Here is a 25046-nt window from a genome sequence, read left to right as displayed (position 1 = left end):
AAGATAAGCATAAAAAGGCAACTCTCTCAAAAACAAGAACATCTATAATATGGACAAAATTGCCCTCAAAATAATTAGTAGTAACTATACGAATTATGTGCCTGCAAAATTCCAACTCATATATCTTCTGTGCTATATGGAGCAATCAGGTCTATGAAACCCAGGATGGAAGGCGCAAAAAGGAACTCCATAGGAGGGAATTCCAAAATAATGGGAGCGGCAATTGAAGAAGTTCACTTCTGAGGTCCCATCAGATAACAGTCTCATATTAGATGGGGCCTGACAGGACTTGACTGTTCAGTTTAATTATAACAGGCAGACAAATACAGAAGGTGGTTACTTAGATAACTTGATCTGGAGTAATCTAAGGTCTTAAGGGTACAATAACTTGAAGGTGACAGGAACTTGAATTGCACCTGGAAACCAAATGGTAGCCTTAGCTCCCAAAGCAATGTTGTCTGCCAACTATATTAGGATGTCCATCCTTGTTTGGGCTGCTGAATTTTGTACCAGTTGTAGCCTCTCAAGGAAGGCTCCATATAAAGATGTCCATCCTTGTTTGGGCTGTTGAATTTTGTATCAGTTGTAGCTTTCCAAGGAAGGCTCCATAAAGAGCACATGATGATTATCCTAGTGAAAGGTGACTATGGCATGTGACTTATAGCTTCTATTACTTTTCACTTCTCTGCTCCTATTCACTCACATTCAGTTTTTTTTTCTTGCAGAAAGTTCCAACTGTGTGTTAGTTGTAGAAATATGCATTTGTAATCCTAAATGGAAAAGTGAAGGTGAAGGGACAGAGTTTGGATTTTGTAAACTTCTACTTCCAAACTTTTAATTGCTGTAAAGATATCAGTACTTCATTTTCTAAACTACTCTCCAATATGGCTATTCCAATGATACTGACATTAAACCACTTTGATTAAACTTTTAGTGAGTTCCTAAACACTTTCAACTAGATTAAACCCATGCAAGTTTTGAGTTTTTAATTTTGTGATGATTTAGCACTGAAATTACAAAAACATAATTCTACACTCATAGGATTATAGAAATCAACAGCTTATATTTCTTTTGTCCATGAAAACTAGATAAGTTAAAAATAAGCTCTGTGAGATAGTTGTTTTCCACATATGCAGTATTCCACATAGTAGTTGTTATAACCGAATGGTTAATTTACCACTTACTGAATCACAGCTAAACTGTGAACTGCTTTCAGACATTCATTCTTTTTCATTTTGCTTATTTAAAGATTCAAAATGCAGCAATAGATTATGAAATACATTTAGTGGTTAGGGTAACAGTAATTTTATGGCAAGAGACAATTTGGTGTAGTGGTTCATCAGGCTAGAACCTGGGAGCCTGTGAGTTCTAGTCCCATCTTAGTTACAAAGTCAGTAGGGTGGTCTTAGGCCAGTCATTTTTCCTCAGCCCTATAAGAAGGCAATGGCAACCCAATTCTGGAAAATCCCTGCCAAGAAAACTTCTGGAACTTGTCTAGGCAGTTTCCAAAAATCAGACACAACTGAACAGGAAAAAATGACAGAAAATTTGAGCACAAGGAAAATATGAATCATATAGACTACTATATGATTCACATTTTCCAAAATAATTCAAATATTTTTGCTGGCATATTTGTTCATCTCAATTCTGCATTTCTTTTACAAGAATCTACAGAGATGAACTTCTTCGTATTTAACCTATAATCAAGGCAATCTAGATGAAGAAAAAACAGTATACAGTAGACAAAACAAATAAGCAAATTGTAAGGCTTTAAAAGGCTGATGAAAAAAATTTCTGAGAAAGTCTATGAAAGAGATAGGTCTTTCAACAAATCAAAAGTAATACACATTTATGTACACATTTAGTGTAATCTCATTTTTTGAACATTTAAATATTTTTTACACTTTAACTACAAAATGCAGTTTAAGATAAAAAAAACAGTTCTGCAATTCTTTCAGTGTAGTTCAGTGTAAATTTCTAAGAACATCCTGAGATGTTCCCTTTTCTTATACACAATTAAAAAGTTATATTTCAGGTAGAAATTGTATTTTTTAATCCTTTCAAACTGTTATCCTACTGAAAACTGCTTATCTCTATTGCTTTTACTCTCAGTGGATAAAAGTTATAAGTGATTGTACTTTTCATGGAATCCATAGGCCTGGGAATAATGAATTCATTTCATAATGAAAACATCAGTAAAGGAAAGACAGAGAAATTTTCCCTGCAACAGTGTTGTGCTGAAATTATAAGTTCAGACTGAATTAGCTGTGAAAAATAGAGTCAGAGAAAATCCTAAATCATATGTGATATACTGCTCCTTTCTCTACATATAGAACTTCTAAATTATTTCTTGCTATTTCAGTTACTATAAAGCATTTTATTCAAAGAGTAAACACCAACATCCTAATTATGGCTCCAAATAATACAATGGCTTGTAATTATGTCTACCTAGTGCAAAAAACACCAACTTTCATTGAGTTAATCTGTACATCTACCAGTTATTTGTTACTTAAGAACATTGTTCTTATGTACATTTGTAATGTAACTTAGAATTAGCTCACTCTGAGTTTTTTTTTACTTAGGTAAAGTTCATAAATATACCTAGATATACTCTAAATTAAACTTAAATCAGTTAATTTACTTCCAAATACAAAGGGTTAAGGCTTGGGTGTCAGAACATCAACATGTAATTAATATTATGGACTGAGGATGGCTTCCTATTTTTACACTCTAACCATTCCCAAGTATAGAAGAGCTTTCTCCCTAGCTCGCTTTAATGTTCTGCCCTCAGCACTACTGGATGGGCGATTTAAGAGGCTCCCGATTAACGAGCGGCTATGCCCCTGTGACAGAGCTGAGGTTAAAACTATGCAGCATGTCCTTTTACATTGCCCTATGTATAACGCTGGCAAATCTAAGTTACTGTCTCTCCTTGAAACAGACCCTTCTAGACCCAATGTTAATAATTTGTTCTTGTATTGTCTAGGGGATGGCTCCTCATATATCACTTCTTTGGTTTCCATTTTTTTTTAAGAGCTGTAACCATCAGAGAAGAACGCTGTAATTCCCCTGAGTCAAGTTTTTGGTCACCAATTGTTCATAATTAATTTTCCCTTGTTTTTCTTTTGTTGTACTTGTGTTTTGGTCTGTGACCGCAAATAAAGTATTATTATTATAACATGTAATTAATTCCTGTAATTGATCTTCTATCGTGGGTAAGGAAATCAACCAATTAATCTGCCATGACTGAGTGGCACATCTATCACTGTACAATGAAAGATAGCCTTATTCATAAACATAGAAAAAAACTCAGTGATTTTAATGGATTTCTCTGGATGTCCTTCAGAATTTTGGATTGTGCCTATTCAGCGAAAGTCTTTCTGGGCCATAAATATACATCATTTTTGTTTTGGAATTTATCCTGTCATTTTCTCTTTATAATGTAAAAAAGTAGAATATAAATACAGCCTCAGTTTAGTAGTGTCTTGATAGTTTAGCTTAAAAAACACAGTAAGTCATCACTTAGGCATTATCTGAAATATGAGTGAGGCTTTTCCTCAATTCTTCAAGAATTCCTGAAATGTATACACATTTATCTATCTTAACAGAGATATGCTTAGAACATTAACAAATAGCATATTAATCACTGCAAACAACAATTTTAAATATAAAAAAACTCAAGTCATGAATTACAAAGGAATGCCAGACATACCCTGTCTAACCTTCTAGCTTCTATATGTCTAAGTAGCTGTTGTCTCCAGTCAGCAGGCATTTTACCACAGCTCTCATTTCCCTTCACAGGGGTAGGCCTTGTCTTTAAATCAGGGTTATCTGATGGCTTCTCACCATAGTTACTCAAGTTATAGTCAGATGGTATTTTTTCCAATAGAGCTGCCATTGTTGGCCTGGCTGAAACTGGCCTGGTTTGGGAGGTACCATAACTCTCTGTACTGTAACTCCTTGCAGACAAAGGCCTCCTTTGCGTTAAGTTTTTAACAGGGAAGCTTCCAGACTGGGTTTTCACTTCTTGATATGAAGGGTGTTCATCTTCATACCTGCCATTTCTTTTGAGAAACTGGGATTCAGACACTGAAATGCTGCTTTGGCGTTCCACAGCTCCTCTATACTGATGTCTGTTATACCTATCACTTTGAGGCATTTCATGAGGCTCACTGACTCTTCTATACATGGACATTTCAGTGGAGCTGGCCAATGAATCTGCTCTTCTTAAAAATCCAGCCCTTGATCCCTGACTTGTCAACTGAGTATTGACAGTCTCTTCATTAACAGAAGGCTGTGAGAAGGAAAACATGTGTTCCATGGGTGGATATCCTCGGTAGGCTCTGGGACTAACCAAATCCTTAGAGACATTTTTCGTCTGTTGGGGAATGTATTCTGGAGTATGTTGGAAAGGGGGCGGTAGTCTCTTTTCAGCTTTCACTTCTACCGATCCTTGAGGATTAAAACTTTGGTCAAACTGGTATACTTTTTTAGTCACAGAGGGTTTTTGCTGTTGTTGGACCTTTACGCTCCCATAAGTCAGTTCATCATCAAGCATTGGCACAGACTGGCTACGGGACATACTAGACATTCCATGTTCTGGCCCCAACATCTTATCTTGTCTGTCATGTATCCCTGCGTTATCAGTAGTAGCTGCATAGTTCTCTAGTGGTATGTTATAAACTTTATATGCACCAATATCTATCTCATCTATACTTTGTGATTTCTTAAACCGGCTTGTTTTCAAATCTCTCATCATTGGAGAAAGCCTCTCTGTACTTTTGCTGATGGAAATAATATTTTTAGAAAGCTCTGGGCGACAGTGAATGTGTGAAAAGACATTGCTGAGACTTCTGTTAGTATTGGAATCATGATATTCCCATGGTGTACCTGGAGAAAAAGTACTAGATATTTCAGGAGAGTCTTTAACAAGATCTTTCCTTTCAGGTAAAGGGCTGCTAGTAGGGGTGATCTCCAGCTTAGAAGGAAAAGCTGTCCTATCTTCAAAGGGGCTGGGTGTTCTTGTCCAGTTCTGCCAAGGGTTTGATGGAGGCACTTCTGATTCAGGAGTATTTCGCATAGTGGGTTGCTCAAGTTCTAGGGGAATACCAACTATCCTATCTTGCCTTATTAAAGGCCTGCGTCCATGAGCAGATGTGCTTCTTGATTTGGAGCTTAAGAGAGGATTGGTGCTAGGATTCTCCACAGTGTTCTCCTCTGCCACAAATCCTGTGTTATCATAGTGAGAGCTGTCATTCCAACTGTCAGCAAAGGTATCACTCATTGGACGCCTATCATTGTGTTGCTGTAAATTTCCTGCTGGAGCAGATTCCCGCTGACTGAGTAAAGGCTTGGTCTCAAGGGGTTGTGGGAAAGATTGGACAAGCCTGCAAAAAAAAAAAATATTTAAAAAAGCCTGCATCAGAAAACAGTCAATTACAGCAGATTAAAACGTTAACAAATACCTGATCATTATTACATACATAGTTTAACCAATCTATTACTGAATGGAATGTTAATCTAGGCTGGAGTGGAATATGAAAATTAGTTGAGAATGTGGGTGATTTGTTAATGTCATAGTTGATTTGTTTTAATTTCTGCAATAGACAAAATATTATACAAGCAGAACAGACAAATTTTCAGAACAATGAGGCCAATGAAACACTTCTAAGCTATGTTGATGTGCTTAGCTCTTTCCTTGTTATCAATGAAATCCACCTTGGAATGAATTGTTTTCCATCCAAATAGCAGAAATGGAATGAAGGAGAAATTGGAGGATGAGGGAGGGAGGGAGAGAGAAAATTAACAGAAAAGCAAACATAACTTCCTTACTTCCTCCCTCCCTCCTTTCATAATAAATTCAGGAATATATTTATATACTAATGGAACCTAAGCAGATAGCACTGAGCTTACCATCAATGTCAAAGCCTCTTTCAAAAAGTAATTGGCTATATCCCTGAAGGAATAAAATTGCCCAGTAGTTAATATAAACAGGTGTATATTGATTAAGAAAAACTAGATGACACATAATCATTACATAACCTTCTATGACCTTTGCTTAGTATTTTCAGTAGAAATAGACCCTTGGGAATCTGTGAAAGGTATAAGAAGTTTTGATATTTGATTCATTCATGAGGCATAACATTTTTTTGAATTCTGGATAGGAGATTCTCAGAAAAATCAAGAATCAAAGACAAGAATCAGGGCCTGAGCATTATTCTCTGAATTTGGCTGAAATTATAATGATGTCCACAAGCCCATGCTACCAGAGAGTACTTTCAGTTTTTTTTAAATGTAGGATTGACTGAATTCTTTTTAGTTCTGTTTATTTAAGCTTTTTGGTTAAATAAATTATATTTCCCTATAGTCAACTTGAATGCAATCAAATAAACACACCTGTTACCCCACAATGAATTATTTACTGCATCTTTAGCTGTAGTCTGCAAAGATCCTATTTTAACATGAGCATTAGAAGACCCAGAAGAAGCTTGTGATGGAGAGTAGTCTGAGTATGTGCCTGAAGAAACACTGTTATTCATGCAGTGAACTTTATCGGCTTCAGACTCATCAGTTGATTCTGGAAAAAGCAAAGTAACTCGTTAATATGAAATTAAAAATTCAGGGATGAATTTTTAGGAAACAAAATACCAACAGTACTTAGACTTATATACCCTTCACAGTACCTTACAGCCCTCTCGAAGCAGTTTACTGAGTCAGCAAATTGCCCCCAACAATCTGGGTCCTCATTTTACTGACCTTGGAAGGGTGGAAGACTAAATCAACTTTCAGCCGGTGAGGATTGAACTTCTGGCAGTCAGCAGAATTAGCCTGCAATACTGCATTCTAACCACTGCACCACCAGCAGAATTAGCCTGCAATACTGCATTCTAACCACCTCATACACACACACACACAAAATATATGTTATAATTAAACACAGAAAGTGATTTCTAATCCTTTTCTTTTCTGTTTAGCCACATGTCTTCATATGTGCTTCTGCTAGGACTCCACATAAAAAACAAATGCAGCTAATCAGCATTATCTTCTGCTTGATAACCTTCAGTCACATCGGACACTTGCAGAGATTATGGCAATCAAGTAATGCAGCTAGCCTTACACAGCACATTGATTTATTATTATAGTTTTGCACTTTGCTTCTCACACTTATACATATGTTTGTTAAAATAGCTATTTTTCTTTGATAAAATATATTAATTATAATGATAGGAAGAATTGATTTTTTTTTTTGCTACTGAAGGATGTTTTTGCAGCATTCCACACTCTCCATGAGCTTAAGCAAACTGCAAAGGTCACAAACAAGATGGCCCAGGAACTTTGGTTGAAGATGGATCAGTTGTCTTTCCTCAGTAAATGAAAGTACTGTAACTATTTTCAAGATATATAACAATGCAATATCTTCTCAGCTACAACTTCAATATGATCAAATGGTCATAATAATCTATGACCACAGTATTGTAAAATTACTTACATATAGTTTGATGTGTAAGCAACTATGCTACTGTATTCAGGATTTAGGATCAGTCTGATGCTTTATAATCATATACTTAAAAGCATTTACCACAAAGCATTTCTGTATAAAGAACAATAATAGTTCTGCATCATTCTTCACCCATTATCTCCAGTTATGACACAGGAGTTTAGAAAAATCAAGTACCTTTTTTTTCTTTTCCTAAGAGAACAAGTTTTGGTTGATATAATGGTGCATCAGTCATTGAGGGGCGAAGCTCTCCTATCCTCATGTCATTCACTGGGTGTACAAAAGAATCCTGTAAATTGGAATAATATTGGAAAATTGAATATCATAAAGACAAAGAGGCAATTTTCAGTGGACTTTAAACTATACTTTTATGAGAACTATGAATACTAAGCACATTCACTTGGAAGATAGTGGCAAATATTATCTGGCAGAATTCAGTATTAAAATTATCCAAAACATTAACCTACATATTAAAAATCAAGAAGCATGACTAGCAAACTCATGCTCACAAAAGCATGATGATGTGCCCCCAGCTAATTCACATAATTAGACAGTTTGGAACTACTGAAAGCCTGCTGACTACTTGTCTCAGTAGTTCCATGCTGCAGAGTAGACCTGAATAGCCTGTGGAACTCAATCCTGCTTGCCAGAGCCTTCCACCTCAGGGACTTCTCAGCCAAGACCAAGTGACCCTGATCTGAGAGACACTGAGCGCACATTCAGGAGGCTACACAGCACAGAAGTGCTAGAAGACTGTAAGTTTTGGCAGGAAAATAGATGAGCTGCTACAAGGTGATTGATGAGACTCAGCTGTATGCTAAAAATGGACCTAGGGTAAATATCTTCACCTTCCCTTGCATGTGGAAATGATTTTTACACTGGGAGTATTGCTTGTTTTACTGTAGTTATAATGTTCCTCTTCGACCTTTAGACTTTGTTGTTTGCTTATTTTTCTGGGATTCCCAATTTGGCATTTTAGATTAGTTTTCTATATCTTCTGTTGCAACGTTATGTTACCTAAGGTATTTAAATTCAAACTTGATTACTTCCTATTTCTTGCTGTTGCTTTTTTCTCAATTTACTTCTTCTACTCTGTACCTGGCATTGAAGAGTTTTATAACCGGTCAGATTGCAGGACAAGCAGAAAACATGATAATTTTTACTATTCCTTTAATTTTCATCAATTGATTCCTCCCTGCAATTGAGTGCCATTCTGGATGATAGTTAAGCTATACTGACATTATTTTCATATTATACCACCAAGGTTTTTGTGTACTAACATTCTTTTTTTTTGTTATCTGTAGTAACAATGGTTTTACTTAGTTTTTATTATTAATAGAATACTTTTTAAAAAAATAAAATGACTTGTGTACAGAAAGTAATCTACCTATGCAATTGGTTTCTAATGCATGTGCAAAATTGCTGAAAGAACACTCCATCTTAAAATTAATGATTATGCTTCTTTCATAAGTCAAGGGGTCTTCCATATTTCTTAAAACTGTTATGAAACATCCTCCCTTCTATATTTATCTTCTCTTGAGAAAACCAACTTTTCTGTTGATCATCTATTTTGGGCCATCTAGATCAGGGATGTCAAACTCGTGTTGTCACAGCAGCATCATGTGACGTATTGGGACTTTTCCCCTCTTCGCTAAACTGGACATGGTGTGGCCAGTGCATGATGCATCCGGCCCGTGGACCATGAGTTTGACAGCCCTGATCTAGCTCTAGAAGTTCTTCAGATCTCCAAATCAGTATAATAATTACTAATAACTACTGGAGAATAATAGACAATAACAATAGAGATAGACAGACAGACAGATACTGCTTCAATCTTAAAATCATTACTTTTTTTTTTTTATAAATATAGTTTATTAATTTTTACAATTAAAACCAGTCACAATACATACACAAATAAGCAAAAGAAAGAGAAAAAAAAAAAAGAAAGAAGAGAGAAGAGGAAGAGAGGGAAAGAATTTGGGAAAAGAAAGAAAGAAAGAGGTTACAGGATAAAAAGTATTCTTATTTTAACAGTTTGCAAGATCTTCTTTTGTTTTCATCACCTTAACTTGTGTCATATAACCACACCTGTTTTTAACTTATATCGCTACCTCGTTATTATGTATTGATACTTTTCTTTTATGCCTTATGATATATAATTTATCTTTGGTCAATCCAATTATACCAACAATTCCAGCTATCGTAGTATAGTGTAGCGTCTTTGTTTTTTAGCGCCAAAGTCAATTTATCCATTTCTGCGTATTTTGAGATTTTTTCAATAATCATTTCTTCTGATGGAATTTGATGTTGTTTCCAGTGCTGAGCGAAGGCTAATCTGGCCGCTGTTAAAATGTGTATTGTTAAAATGTGTATTGTTATGTATTTGGTTTTTTTGGAAATATGCTTATCAAAAATCCCTAGTAGGAAGGACTCTGGTTTGTATTCGATCTGCTCTTTGGTGATTTCTTCCAACCAAGTTTTAAAATCATTACTTTAAAGAACACTGGTGTTTATTCTTTGTTACCTCCACTGACAGCTCTTTTGTTGCCATGGGCCACTTGTGCTCAAATTTGTCTTTCACAACTTGTTCTGAACTGCCAGATGGTGCTGAATTCTCAGGCCTCACTCCATGAGTAGATTTTCCCACCAAATTTTGAACAGATTTCACCATGTTTTTTAAATCTTCTGGATATGGAGTTGGATAACGCTTTAAATTTATTTCAACCTGAATATGTAGTTAACAAAATAAATTAAAAGTAGAAGCAGAAAAGAAGAAGAATTGTTAAAATGTTCAGTTTGATTACCAAGGTGATATACATTGCAAAACACAGACAGTGAATTTAGGAATTTGAGACAATGTTAACATAGAACATCTGCTACACTGCACTTTTTGAAATGCAAAAGCCAGTATCACATATAATAGGGTGGTGCAGAATTCCAATCCATTGTTGTCAGTGATAAAAATGTGATCAAAATTATACCATGATACTTATGATGCAAAATATTCCTATAAATAGTTTAGGCAGATTCTAGAAATTCACTAATATAAGGAATGTAACTCTGGATCTATAACACAATATTGTGACTGCTTATTTGAATATACTGTACCCAAAATATACAACCCAAAAGAAGCCTAATTGTCCTTAAGTCTATAAAAGCTATGAAACTTAAGTGAATTGCATTCAATATTGAACAATTATTTTTCTTCTCTGATAAATGGGTATACTTGAATAAACTGTGACACTTTATTTACCACAAACATAAAAAATAGATGTACAGCCAAGATTCCAAAGCATACACAGCTTAATAGGCATCCATCCAAAAAAGCTTGACTGATATGAAAAATACAGACTATGGTACAAATTTACACTCAATGTTGAAGTATAATAAAATACGCATTACAGACAAGCACATCGAAACATAGACCTCAGTAGCCAATATAAAATATTACATGGTGTCAATGTCCTGCACAAGAACTATTTAACTGTAATGAGTGGATATAACACTACTACAGCTCTCATTGATAGTCTAAAGACTGCAAATGCTGATAGGCTCATCTAAGCACTTGTATTAAAAATTATCTGGGCAATGGCTTAACTGATGCCCAATACAATCTACAAAAAGGGGGGACATAAGCAAATTGTGCATGCATTGGAAAAACTACTAAAATACAAAGTAGCTAAACTTAAACAAAGATATCTGACTAAAGCAATTTATCTTAGATCAATATTATTTTTCAGAGGTAAATTATTCTCAGATGTGCTAGATAGAAGTAGGGTGAAGATATTCCTATATTAATATTAAAAAGGATAATTACCAATGCAGTCTAGACTCCCTTTCTATTCATGGTCTTTTATGTTTCACATTTAAAGTTACCTCAGAAGTAGCATGCCGCTGGGGATAAAAACCTTCCAAAGTGCAATATTCCTGGATAGAAGAATTTCTTTTTTAATTTCTACTGTCAAATTCAATTCAGCAAACAATGATATACTTGACCAAAAGCAAATGTTATAAGATTCATCAATGCAGATTTGTTATGAAAAAATGTGTTATAAGATCCATCTCAGTTAAATGTAAAAAGCAACTTATAAGTACCTAGCAGGCTGCTTTAGGACAAGCATTTTCTTGAAAATCAGGCCTTTGATATTGACTGTTCTTTTGCCCCTTAAAATAATGCCTTCGTTATGCAGTGCATATGACAGAGAGGCAAGATATAAAATATTTTGATCAGTTCTAAGATGAAATCTTTACCCTATGTTTCATTACCTGGATGAGATTGTAAGAAAATATTTTTTAAATACCCAAATATTTACCAGTCAGTACATATCTGATTAGATATCAAGCAATATTTTCAAGTTTCTTAAATTTTAATTTTGAAAAACTTCCTATTTCATTAGACTTGCAACCATTTTAGGAAAAATGCTGATCTTTTTCTATATTTACATCTACAGTATGATGTGAAATTAATAGGCATATGTCCACTGTCTCTTTAATATGAGGATTTAAAAGAATGTATTTTCAATTGTTGGCAGATTTTTAGTTCTTGCAGAGATATTGGTATATTAATAAATTTTAATATTATCATATTAACAATAATTATGGCTAACAGGATTTTTTTCTTAATCCAGAATCTGGAATCAAATTACAGTTTCAGAGTCTGATTTCAGATAAATTCCGAACGTGTGAATTCATATTTAGTGTGAATAAATTCAGTGTACTTTTAGAATCTTGTTGTTGACCTGTATTGTTTGTTCATAGGGTTGTGTTCTACTATATATTGTGGTTAATTAAAGTTTTCCAGTTAATCCTGTCTATTGTTAAGGTTAGATTATTTTTTAATCAAATTAAAATCACAATGGATTTGCTAAAAATCAGAATGCATTTTGCATTGGAAAAAATTGTAATGTATTGATAAAATATATACAGATGTATATTTGTTATTGCTCAGTTTGAATCCATCAAGTATAATAATATCTTACTGGCAGTGGCTCTTGTGCAATTTTGTAACTATTAGAAGTACTAAGGGTTTTCACATGAAGACATAACTTACCATGTAAATATTTTGAAAATGTATTTATCATATATATGCTACCTCCCTGAATATTAAAAATGTAAAATTTAAAACCTCATAAACAGCCTATAGAGAGATAGGAGGAATACAGTGGAAAGTTATTTTTATTATTTTATTTAAATATTTCAGTCAATTTCTATTTGCTGCTGAAATATTTTATGCATTTTTGAGGGTTTTTGTGTAAATATAAAGAGAATATAAATTAGTTGTAGTGTTATTTTTTTCTTGAAGTATAAAATTATCTTTACTTGAAGACGAAACCAGATTGTATGTATGTTACAGTCATTAACAAAACATCTCACTAAAACTAGTGATCCACTTTGAAAGAAGCAAAGTGGAAGGAAGCAAAAGTTGTATTTATACAAAGAACTCTGCTGCCCCCCCCCCCAATACATTTTTTGGTTTTATAAAAAAAAAAAAAAACCACCAAAAAAAAAAAAAAAAAACAAAAACCCCCCCCCCCACACAACTCACCCCCCTCCCCTAACCCAAAACACAAAAAAAAAAAAAAAAAAAAAAAAAAAAAAAAAAAAAAAAAAAAAAAAAAAAAAAAAAAAAAAAAAAAAAAAACAAAAAAAAAAAAAAAAACAAAAAAAAAAAAAAAAAAAAAAAAAAACCAAACCCCACAAAAAAAAAAAAAAAAAAAAAAAAAAAACAAAACACAAAACAAAAAACAACAACCCAAACCAAAAAAAAAAAAAACAAAAAAAAAAAAAAAAAAAAAAAAACACCCACCCCCCCCTTTCTATGGAACTGGAACAACACTTAGGTCATTACATAAAATAATTTTGTTCTTAAAGGAGATTGAAATTTATCAGCATTTCAGTAGAAATGTATTTGATGGCAGAAAAAGTTGAATTATAAGTGATCCATATAAACATGTTGCTTTACATGTGTAGCAGGGTTATGTGTGTTTGTGTGTATACATGTATATGCCCCTGACATGTCCTTGATTATTTATTCAAGAAATTTGAATAAATCTCAATCACAAAAACAACAAGAAGGAAAACAATGTCCTAGGGCAGAGATATTATTTTTCTTTATTTCTCCTATGAAGTCTATTCATATCCTTGATCTTCCAACCACCACTTAATTAGCAGGTTTTTTAGAATCAAATATATTTTCAAAATGTCTGCTTTAAATAAACTTGGCATCTAGCCTCAAGGTGCTATATCTGTGAGGAGAGCTAGTTTATTATAGTGGGTAAGATATCACTACTTCCAGGTGCCTCCATTCCAACTGCAATCTGTTTGATCATGATTCCCACTAATCAATATCTTTCATGATAACTTATCTTACAGTATTGTTTTTTGTTTGATGAATTTTCATATGCAGTAAATCATCTCAAGGTCTCATGGGAAATTCAGCATTTCAGTTTAGTGCAGTAATAATTAGATAATGATACATATAACTTTATCCTCTATTTCTGTGGTTAATCAAAATAATCCTAATTGTAGCCAAACACTAAGATATTTTTGCATAAGAAATATTGTGTGAAATATCAACCTTATTGGGTTTACTGCTTTCTTATGAAATTGAGACAACAGAAGTAAACCTCAGGGATGCTGAAAATGAAACTGAAATGCAGATCTTCATTTAAAGTATTTGTTCATAAAGTCACATTATTTCATTCTTGCTACAATCTTGTACATTTTTATATGATCTACTCTATCTTTAGACTGAATGAGATAGCAATTTAAGGAAACACATGCTAATAAAAACAGTATAATCTTTGTATTCTTCAAATTAGGAGATTGTCCTGCATTTGTATTGTATTATTGAAAGTGTTGAAATAACACTTGTGTCAAACTGGTTGATTTCTATAGCTGGAAGGAGGTGGAAAAGGAAGGTGTCATTGTTTTAGACAGCAAACTGTTCTGAGCCATCTCTGATGAATATGGAATGGAGATACTTTCCTTGTATAACATGTAGAGATTCAAGAACGAATTGAAAATAAGAAGGGGTCTTATAGTTAATATACAAAATTCTATGAAAGTAGAATGATATTTTTCCATAAGATTGTAAATAAGGTTTCATTATCAATATTGTATCAGTTTTCTTGTGAAATAAAGGGTTAGGATTAGGCTTTTGCAATTTTGAAAAAAAAGACATTTATGTCAATATGAATGAATTAATTGAATTCTTATGATGTTCCCTGTTGTGTAATTACCTCTGATTTGGCTTAGTAAATGAATCTAACATCCTTTTTATCTCTCTCATTCTATTTTATAAAGAATGAATCTCCTTTATTAATGTCCTTTAAAGTGACAGCAATCTCTTAACTAATAAGATAAGACATTTGTCAAGTTTGGGCATCCAGTTCCATTGATCATATACTATTCCTATTTTTTGAAACAGTAAAAATATGGCACAAAAGGCATTTAGAATGCAGTCATTTTAGTTCCGCCAAATCTAATTTGTAAGAAGGCAATATGTAATTTCAATTTCCATACAGTAGGGATTTATAATACTGACACTTTTTTTCTTTCTAAATGTCACAAGCCATTATACCAACTATCAAGCAAACCATGGGCATTAAGACAAGATGGCTATTAGAGGGAAAGCATTATTTAAAAAAGAGAATCAGAGTCATAGAATGTCCTCACACAATGCAGATTTAAAAATATGTAGTCTTTCACACTGCCAGCCATAGAAGAAGAGGCTCTAAGCATTTGCAACATTCCATCTGTCATAGCTTACACTGCACAGTTCAAGCAAAGTCCCAGAAGACAATCCATATTTCAAAAGATATTCCTATACAATCAGTAATATTTCATATATATGTACCTACTAGATACTACATTGATACATAGATACATGGAATAGATACTATTCCAGTGGTTGGGTATTTATGGTACTCCAAATGTTGCTGAACAAAGTCAGTCTGGGGCTCAAAGTGGAGTACTGACAACTTAGGTTCAGCACGTTCTAGAAGGTCATAGGTATTCCACCCATAATTTATTTATTTTCTATATTCACTGAATGTTACCTGAACTGCAACTATAACCAAGAAATATAATTCCACTTACCTTAACTTTTCCTGCATTTTCCTCTTCTTCCTTTTTTTCCTCAAACTCAAAGGCCACTGTCATACGTTGCTGCCGCTGTTCCTCCCATAGAGTAGGATTAAAACTATCACTATCAGACTGGAAATCTGTAATTAATTTAGAAATGATGGCTAGAATCAAATAAACTACCTAACAAATTTTATTTGCTATTCTTTTAAATTTATAATGACTCTAAATAAAAAGGCACAGTTGCATGCCATGTATTTTTTTTTTCATTTCTACATTATTCATTTATGGATTCTATGAATTTTTGTTTTCCTTACCTATGCTTAGTGCATGTAGACAAAAATATTTCCTGAGCCTTCGAAAACTATTGAAAATTATTCAGAGCTTAATTTCACTCATTATAAGTCTTTATAGCATAACCCTCAAATTATGATATTATAATAAACAGCCTAAGACTTGCCATCCTAAATATAGAATTATTTTGATACTGAGATCTGTTATTTCTAAATCTATGCAAGTTCTAGTTTCTGTAACACTCTGGTTTTGGGATATAATTCTGACTGCAGAAAGCAAAAGCTAATCTAGGATAAATTGGCCAGGAAATCTGTAAAACTAAACAAGGCATGCCTTCCTGAAATTGCTTCAGAAATATGTAAATGATTTGAATGATATTACAATGATAAAAACAACAGAATTATTAATAAGATTTCTACTTACTTTTGAATATTAAATAATTATTGTGTTTTTTTGTGCATTCAGAAAAACTGGTTAATAATCTTACCTTCATCACCACGAGGTTGCTGAGGAAACATGTAGTTAGTTAACACTCTTTGCTTTGTTTCTGGATGCGCCTCAGTTTGAAGAGGAATCAGAGCCTTAGACTATACATTAAAGAGAAATGCACACACACAATATATAACATTCTATCTCATGGGAAAAAAGTAACAATGAAGCAAATTAAATTATGGAATTAAAAATATTATGAATGCTAACAAGTAGTATTTTGTTACAAAGGGTGCTGGTAATAACCTTTATTTAAAATGAAAACCTGCTAAAACTTAATATTCAGGTACAAAATTGTATTGCATTATGACCTCTGTAACATCTACAAACAATGAATGATGATGCACTATTGTGATTTATTTATTGTTCGTTCTGTTGCCATACTGTTTTGATGCAGAAAGGAAAATATGTTGTTTTTAAATCTATGGATACAATTCAGAAGCACACATGAAATTCACACACCCGTACACACATTTTACATATACAGTATATCCTTTCCTATAGTATCTCTGCTTGGCTCACTTAAATCAGAGAAAAACTGCAGTATCATTTTGCATTTGAAGGGTAGGGTAGGGATAGGATAGTATCAAACAGGTCTTGAGCTTCTTCTTGTGTGAAACACGTTCATAGTGCCTCGCTTCATACAAATACTAAAGCACAATGTGATTTGTTTTTACTTTTAAATTACTAAGACAAATGATATATTAAGATAAACCAAAATCTTGCACTTAAGTCAGTTCAAAACAAATTTATTTATTAATTACATTTTCTAAAAAAATATGGAAATACTATTCATAAAAAAAGAAACAAAAAGTCTATATATTGCAGACAGTTTCCTGACAGTCAGTTCTTTTACCAAGAATCCAAGTTCTTTACCATCATCAGATTTACTGAAAAAATTGACAATAGGTAAAAATTTGGGGAAACATACTGTTTAAATTTCTGTATCCAAAATGCACAATCTGAAATTATGACTTAATGATGTCATGATGATAATGAATTTTACAAATACCAGTATACCAGTCCCCTTTTGTTTATGTACAAATGGATATTAAATACATACCTGGTTGTCTGAAAGCCACAATGCTGCAAGTTCTTTAAGCTTTGTAAAAGTTATGGGTAAATTTTTTAACCTGTTTTTTAAATACAAACAAACACAAATATTTAGAGAAAATCAATCCTTCCTGAATACTTATTTAGACTTTGCCAATTATTTAAACAACACTTTGCAGTATTCCACAATAAATATTTAGTAATTTTTAATATATCTTTTAATTATTTAAAAAATCTTTTAATAGAAACATTAATTTAACTTTTTCATTTAAAATTAAAAATGTTTCTAAATTTTTAGATGGTTAAAATAATAAATGATACTACCGACAATTTTAGCTGTGATTTGCTCATCTATATGCAACAACTGTCAAGCACTTTGGAATTAGTTGCAATCTAGAAACTTCACTTTTATTAAAAAGAACACAGTTTTAAATATATTTAATAGGAATATATTTTATTGTTTTAAAAATATTTTTGGCTGTATAGATTCCAGCTAGCCCTAATTTCTGCTTTATGATGTTGCTTGATTTTTTTTTCTTATTTACAATTTGAAGACATTTATTTAAATTAGTTGTCATATTAATTTTCTCCATGATAATATATAACAGTAAAAATGAAAAAGAGACCTGATTGAGATTCTGATTTATTAGATTTATTAAACTATTATTTTGGAACTGGTGCTCATACAGGTAGTCCTCAACTTATGTCCACAATTGAGTCCAAGATTTCTGTTCCTAAATGAAACAGTTAAGTGAATGTTGCCCAATGTTATGACCTTTCTTGCTATATTTGCTAAGTGAATCACTTGCAGTTATTAAGTTAGTTAGAAGGCTTTCCCATTAACTTTGCTTCTCAGAAGGTCATAAAAAGTGATCACATGACTCCGGGATACTGCAACTGTCATGAATATGAATCAGTTGCCAAATATCTAAATTTGATCAATTTTGACCATGGGGGTGTTGGAAAGGTCATGTGAAAAGCTGTCATGGGTCGCTTTTTTCAGTACCATTGTAACAGTCATTAAACAAACCGTTGTAAATTGAGAATTACCTGTATAAACCCAATAAGGATCCATTTCAAAAAATATTTTAGCTATTCCATTTATGTAGCAAGTTCTCTTGCTTTTGAAGGAATCTCATTGCTGTACACTGTGCTATATAGTCTCATTGACTATAGATGTTGTATAAGATGTGATGTGACACTCCTTTCATGCTTCTGCCACAAAAAGATGAAAACAATTTGGTGCACATGTAAACCAGCTTACGCCACTGAAGTTGCTCATACAAATGCTGGTGTCATTTTCATTCTCTCTATGATACAGCATGCCCAGAATTTATCATATAAAAAGAAATCTTAGAAACACAATAAGGATATGAATTACATTCCATTCACAAGAAGCTTTTATGTTGAACTCCAAATTACTTTGTATTAAATGAAAGAATAGCCATGCTAGATCTGAACAAAAGAATTATCTATCCAAAATTATATATACTTAAATTCAGATGTCAATGGGAAGCTACAAGTAGTATTATTATTTTTACACTTATTTTTTAAACTGTTGATATCAAGAGGCCTACAATGCTGCAAAATGTTTAGGAGTGTACATAGCCAAATTCTTCAATTAATAGCTAGAGGAAGGAAAGGTATTTTTAAATTAGTTCAAGCTGCCTTTTAGTACTTGTTTCACCTAAATGAGCACAATTATTTGCATTTAGTACCTGTTTCTCCTCCTGCAATTATTTATGTTATGGTTGATCACACAGTCAGACAGATATTTAAACTGGGATGTGACATTTTTATCCACCTATTGAGTTCTTTCCAAAGACCTGGGATAGACAGATATTATTGTTTCATGGTGTTAGAGGTATCTGTGCAGGATGTAAACTGTTCTGAGTAAAGCTGCCTTTTGCAATTAACCAATAGTAATTTTATCAATGCTAATGTGTCCAAGTGGTATTCCAGATGTCCTGGGATTGCACTCAATGCAGCTATCACTATTGGTACTATTTTTGCTGTCTTTTGTCACAGTCATTCTACTTCTATTTGCAGGTCTTTGTATTTTGGAATTGTTGTGGCCTGTTGGCCGCTGGTCCCTCCAGCAGCTGAATCAGAGGAGGCATGGGAGTCAAGATCAGCATCAAGGCAAACTGAGAGCTCCAAGGAGGAAGAGGGAATGGAGCTAGCAGAGAAAGAGACAAAGGCGGAGCCTGGGCTGTTCATCAGCCCACAGATGGAAAGTCAACAGCCCACGGGTCTGGAGGTGACTGATGAGGAAGAGGAAGAACAGCTGGGTCCAGTGCCTGATGTGTGGATGTGCAGAAGGCAGAGAAGAGGAAAGCAGTGGAAATCCATGGGCCGATCCTTGGGAAGGAAGAGCCACTGCTGCCAACGAAGCCTCACCCTAGCTCTGGAGATAAAAGGCAGGGGTGCAGATGAATAGATGTGGCAGACGATTATCAATCTTCCAGCCGGATGGACTTGTTAACCTGCATTGTGAGAAACTTTGCGAGGGCTGCTGGCAGTCCAAATAAATGAATCCTTGAGTTCACTTCAGAGGGTTTGTTGTGTTGGGAAGCTGGGTCAGAACAATGATACTCTCAACTTTTTTGGATAAGAGAGATTAACCAGAGAGTAACGAGATTACTTGCCCTGCGCCAGTTTTTTTGTATTTGCATTCAACTCCATTAAGCAATTGGCAGTCAGAAATAGTTTCTTAATTACTGCACCCAATTAGGTGACCATGTAGATACCGAATTACTACCTGCTACTTCAAACCTAATCTGATTTTTGTTGTTGTTACCCCCTTCTTGTTTCCTTCAATTTTAATTATATGGATTATATTATCATTGATCAGTTCCTTAAAAAATATCAGCTTCTTAATGGTAAGAATGAAATAACTAGAGCAGCAAAATATAACAGTTCCAGAACAGAAGTTCTTCCTAAGGGCAAAATATCTAGAAGCAAAGAGTATGAATTTGTATTTGTTATTCTGTCAACTGATAATCTGGTAGCATTTTAAAAGAAGAATATTTTAGTAATTTACACAGCAGATGGTTCTCTATCCTTGTGATGCTCAAAAAATAAGTAAATTTAAAACAATAAAAGTATTACCTGTTGTCACTCAAATTTAAGACACGGAGTTTCTGCATTTGACCAATTTCATCGGGAAGAAATTCCAGTTTGTTTGAACGGAGGGACATGACGGTTACATTCTTGCAGCTGCCAATCTGTAGATAAGAAAGACAACTATTAGACATGTTCAGTGATATAACAACAGTTTAGGATTAATGAATTGGGATGCCTTCAAATTAATTAAATTCATTAATTTTCACAAATGAAAGCAAATATATGTGCCCCGGGATATTGTTGCAGGATCCAATTTGGGTTGGTCACTGGGACCAGAGAGTTTGTCTTCTGAGTTTTTGGACCGATGCTGGAGCCCATCCACAGGGAACTTCTCTCTTCAGTGAACTTCCCTCTCCCTGAAGATGGGCAGCATGAATCCGAAAGCTCAGACAGAATAAAAAACATGCTTCCTTGATTCAATGATTAGAAAGGTTGAAAATAAAAGTCCCTCACACAATGTATGATTAAAAATTTTGAAATTGGAACAGATGTGACATTATTGGCTTTTTCATTGGGCCAAGCATTTTCAAAAAAAGATGACTACTAAGGCAAAATAAATCTGAAAGCAAAATGAAATTGGTCCTCCTTGATTGTGCTGATGGATTATGGATGTGGTCTGCTAGGTGCTAGTATTCCTTCAACTATTATGGAAGGAAAGTTTCCAGTAATCCGCGGTGTGTTTTTGCAATATAAATTATTCAGAAGGAATTATACGGGATGGCTTTTGCTGCCTGTTAACACAGTATTCATAACACTGTTCTCCACATTACAGACCAATACTACATTGATATTACATATAAGTTCCTTCAAATCTCCTGAGACTCTTATCATTTTCTCTTTGAAATGCGTTAGCTGCTGCATTTTTTTCTGTACAGAAAGCAATTTAGAAGCACTTGATGGCTGAGGGAGCCATCATCAATACACTTATAATTAAATCTGGAACTACTGCAAACTATAACATTTCAAACTCCACCTGGATGCTATCATTTCCAATTCAACCAATGACTAAAGCACACAGTCCTGATACCTTTTAATAATGATACAAATGAAAAAAATATTTTAGATGAAGACTAGGTATTACTGAAATAGATTGTATTTCCCAATAAATCCTTACTTCTCTGGGAAGTTCAGTCAGGAAGTTTTCATCTACAGCTAAAGTTCGGAGACTGTGCAGATAGCCAGTGGTGGGAGGTAGAGACTCCAGTTCATTACAGCTGCAGTCAAATTCTTCTAATAAAGATAAACTGAAATGTTAAGTGCATTTGTTAGTCTAGCTCTCAAAGGGATTAATCATTATTTTCTTTGTAATTAACTTTCTATATTCTGATTTGTAAACTATGCAAATAGGCATAAGATTTTCACTGGGTGAAAATATCAATTATCTGACACTTTTTTTTTTGCAATTACAAAATAAAGGTACATTGGAAGTACAAAAGGGATAGAGATTTGGAGCTGCTTTCAAATTAAAGCAAGCAATAATCCATTCAGTACCATGATTGTCAACAAAAACTGCCAGTTTTCCAGACTCAAAGCTACTTTACCTAAGAAGATTTCTATGTGAGGGTTTAGTAATGAGTATGCATTAATGTAAAAAAATACAAATTACAAATAGATATTTGTCAAAACATGCGGATAAATATATACGTGTGTGTGTGTGTGTGTATAGCAAAATTAGATTTTTCTTATTCTGTACTACAACATGTATATAAATGAAACAGGAATAGTTAAATTACTGCATTTTTCGGAGTATAAGACGCTCCGAAGTATAAGATGCACCTAGCTGGTCAGCTTCAGCAGAGCCTGATTAGCACAAGCAGCTGATTTTTGGTTGGATCAGCCTCCCAATGATCAGCTGTTTCAGGCTGCAGGGATTATCATCATCTATTGCTGCCTCCACGCACCACATTTTCAGCCTCCACATGCCCCGTTTTCGGCCTCTGCACACCTGATTTTTGGCCAGTTCTGGCTGATGGGGATCGGAACAGGCAGAAAATGGGTGGGTGGAGGCTGAAAACACGGCATGCAGAGGCCAAAAATGGGGCATGCAGAGGCGGCAATAGATGATGGCAATCCCTGCAGCCTGAAACAGCTGATCATTGGGAGGCTGATCCTTCTAACAATCAGCTGCTTGTGCTAATCAGGCTGTGCTGAAGCTGACCAGGCTGTTTGCTGCAAGGAGGCAATTTGCTGGGAGGCAGAGGTCAAAGGGTGGGGGCCGATGGGTGGGCAGAGCTTTGGCAATATTTGCTGTGTAAGACGCACAGACATTTCCACCCACTTTTGGGGGGGGAGTGTATCTTATATTCTGAAAAATATGGTATTAATGAAATGAATTTTATCAATATTTTTAAACCCTCAATTCCTGTAAGAAAAAATGACAAACATTGAAGTTGAAGTATTATATACTTGTAACCATAATACCATACAACATTTGCTTTTTAAAAAAATGTTTTAGTTTAAAAACTTAATGATTTGTTGGTTGCTCTTACTTGAATGCTATGTTTTCTTTAGGCTCTATTGTTTGGTCATAGTTGTTTCTTAATTCCAACTGCATTAAAACAGACTATACCTTCCTGCTTTGATTCTCTTAATGACCATAAAAAATAAAAATTCACAATTAAAGTTATGTTACTTGTATCAGCCCTTAGAAATGAGACATTCAAGGGAAATTTTTATCATTTGTAGGAATGATTTGTTTTTCAGACTGATAAGTACCATTCTATATAGACCTTGTATTGGAAAAAGAAATACAGAGAAAAACAATTGCTGTTAAAGGTATTTGGTGATATGATTACAGGTAGTCCTCAACTTACAACAGTTCATTTAGTGACCACTCAAAGTTACAATGTGATTGAAAAAAAATGACATGATCATTTTTCGCATTTACAATCACCACCATCCCCACAAAAAAAAAAAAAAAATAAAAACCAAAACAAACAAATCAAAGAAAATAAAAGAATTAAAAAAAAAACATTATCCCACCCCCCCAAAAAAAAAAAAAAAAAAAAAAAAAAAACAAAAAAAAAAAAAAAAAAAAAAAAAAAAAAAAAAAAAAAAAAAAAAAAAAAAAAAAAAAAAAAAAAAAAAAAAAAAAAAAAAAAAAAATTAACCCATCAATTGAGGTCATAAATCGAGGACTACCTGTAGTTATTGTAAAATTGCCACATATACCAAACGATGAATTTGAAGTTGATTGATTAAGTACATCTTCGTATTGTTATTTAAATTAGAACTTCAACAATTTCACTTAAATATCTACAATTGACTGTTTGCAGCTATCTAAATCATCTCTGAATAATCTAGGGGAGGATTTGGGGCAAAGAGGAGTTATTATTTAACAGGAATATTCTTGACTACCAGTTTTGAAATGTAGGTGGAAAGAGGACACATCCTGATATCTCACAGTCTGTAATAATATGTTTTACAGATGGCCCAATTCCAAACTTCTTTCTCACAAACTGCCTGGACTCATGAAAAAGGATGAGAATCCTGTAAATCCTCTATTTTTTATGTTATCTTTAAAATTCCTTAGTCTAAGAAATCTAAAACAATTGATTTATAACCAATAACCTATTTAGTTCCCATTTTTTTCTGCTACCAGTAGTAGCTGCTCAACTTGCATGAAAGACTGAAATCTATCATCCTTTTAAAGCTGTGTGGTGATTAGTGAACTAGGTTGCAAACAGAACAGCTGAAGGCTCTGTTAGGTTTTTGATTTTATTGTTTGTGCTGCCAAGCTGTCATTCAAACCGGAGAAAGCAATTGTTTTGAAAGCTAACATTCAGAAAAATTAGCTGAGATCTACTTTATGCTTGCACTGACAGAAGCTAATCCAGTGATAAGCATTGTACTTTAACAGACCACCTGGCAGAACAGTCATGATTCATTGTCTCTACAGCATGCTAAAAGATGTAATATTCCTTTATAATTGTCAATATGGCCTGAAATAAATAAAGCTGAAACTATTATAGGAAAGAAACTCTGGGTTTCTAATGACGTTCATGGTAATATGACTCTAAACATTGCATGTAATCTTATAGAAAGAACTGTATAGTTCTCCAGTTTGCAAATTAATTATTCATTAATACAATATTGAAATCATTTGTTTTGAAGTTATGTTAATAAATAACTATAAATTACTATATTAATGATATATTATTATATCAATTTAAAATTATCTATTATGGTTCCTCATTACTTTAAAATCAATTATTCTGATTGAATACTGTTCAGAGAAACTTGACATTCTAAGACCAAATAGGTCTTAAGTATTGTTGAAATATTTTAAATCTCTTGATTCATGAGTGTAGAAATATATATATTTAGCTGTCTTCAGAAATGTTTCTGAACATTTGGAGGAAAAGATCTGTGCAAATATGAAAAATCATAGTTCAGTGACCAGGAAGGAAGGAAGTCAGATAGATAGATAGGTTTGCTGGCTGGCTATACAGATAAAGGAGATTTCTAACTTCTAACAAAATTATTTGTCAAAATAATGATT

At 33.6% G+C, this 25046-nt stretch overlaps 1 protein-coding gene across 7 annotated transcripts in view; it reads right to left on the bottom strand.

Moving 5' to 3' along the window:
• Positions 1 to 25046, bottom strand: part of LRRC7 (leucine rich repeat containing 7) — a 197538-nt gene that overhangs the window by 29456 nt on the left and 143036 nt on the right. For 6 of the 7 annotated variants that reach the window (XR_015748611.1, XM_026665686.2, XM_087960465.1 and 3 more), the window contains 10 exons: positions 21660 to 21789; positions 20531 to 20646; positions 17430 to 17499; positions 16365 to 16464; positions 15599 to 15723; positions 11375 to 11425; positions 10023 to 10223; positions 7676 to 7787; positions 6397 to 6577; positions 3713 to 5387 (listed from right to left, as the gene is read on the bottom strand). Coding sequence is in view for 6 of the 7 variants with exons in the window: in XM_026665686.2 (XP_026521471.1) it covers positions 3713 to 5387; positions 6397 to 6577; positions 7676 to 7787; positions 10023 to 10223; positions 11375 to 11425; positions 15599 to 15723; positions 16365 to 16464; positions 17430 to 17499; positions 20531 to 20646; positions 21660 to 21789 (2761 nt within the window). In the remaining variant the exon portion in view is untranslated. The remainder of the gene's footprint in view (positions 1 to 3712; positions 5388 to 6396; positions 6578 to 7675; positions 7788 to 10022; positions 10224 to 11374; positions 11426 to 15598; positions 15724 to 16364; positions 16465 to 17429; positions 17500 to 20530; positions 20647 to 21659; positions 21790 to 25046) is intronic. The other variant, XM_026665685.2, reaches the window with a different exon arrangement.

The sequence above is a fragment of the Notechis scutatus genome, chromosome 3 (genome assembly GCF_049901735.1).
Source record: "Notechis scutatus isolate UNSWTSFEM ecotype Mainland chromosome 3, rNotScu1.2, whole genome shotgun sequence".
Taxonomy (NCBI): domain Eukaryota; kingdom Metazoa; phylum Chordata; class Lepidosauria; order Squamata; family Elapidae; genus Notechis; species Notechis scutatus.
Note: the sequence above shows the minus strand (reverse complement) of the source record. Positions and strands in the feature narration are given on the sequence as shown.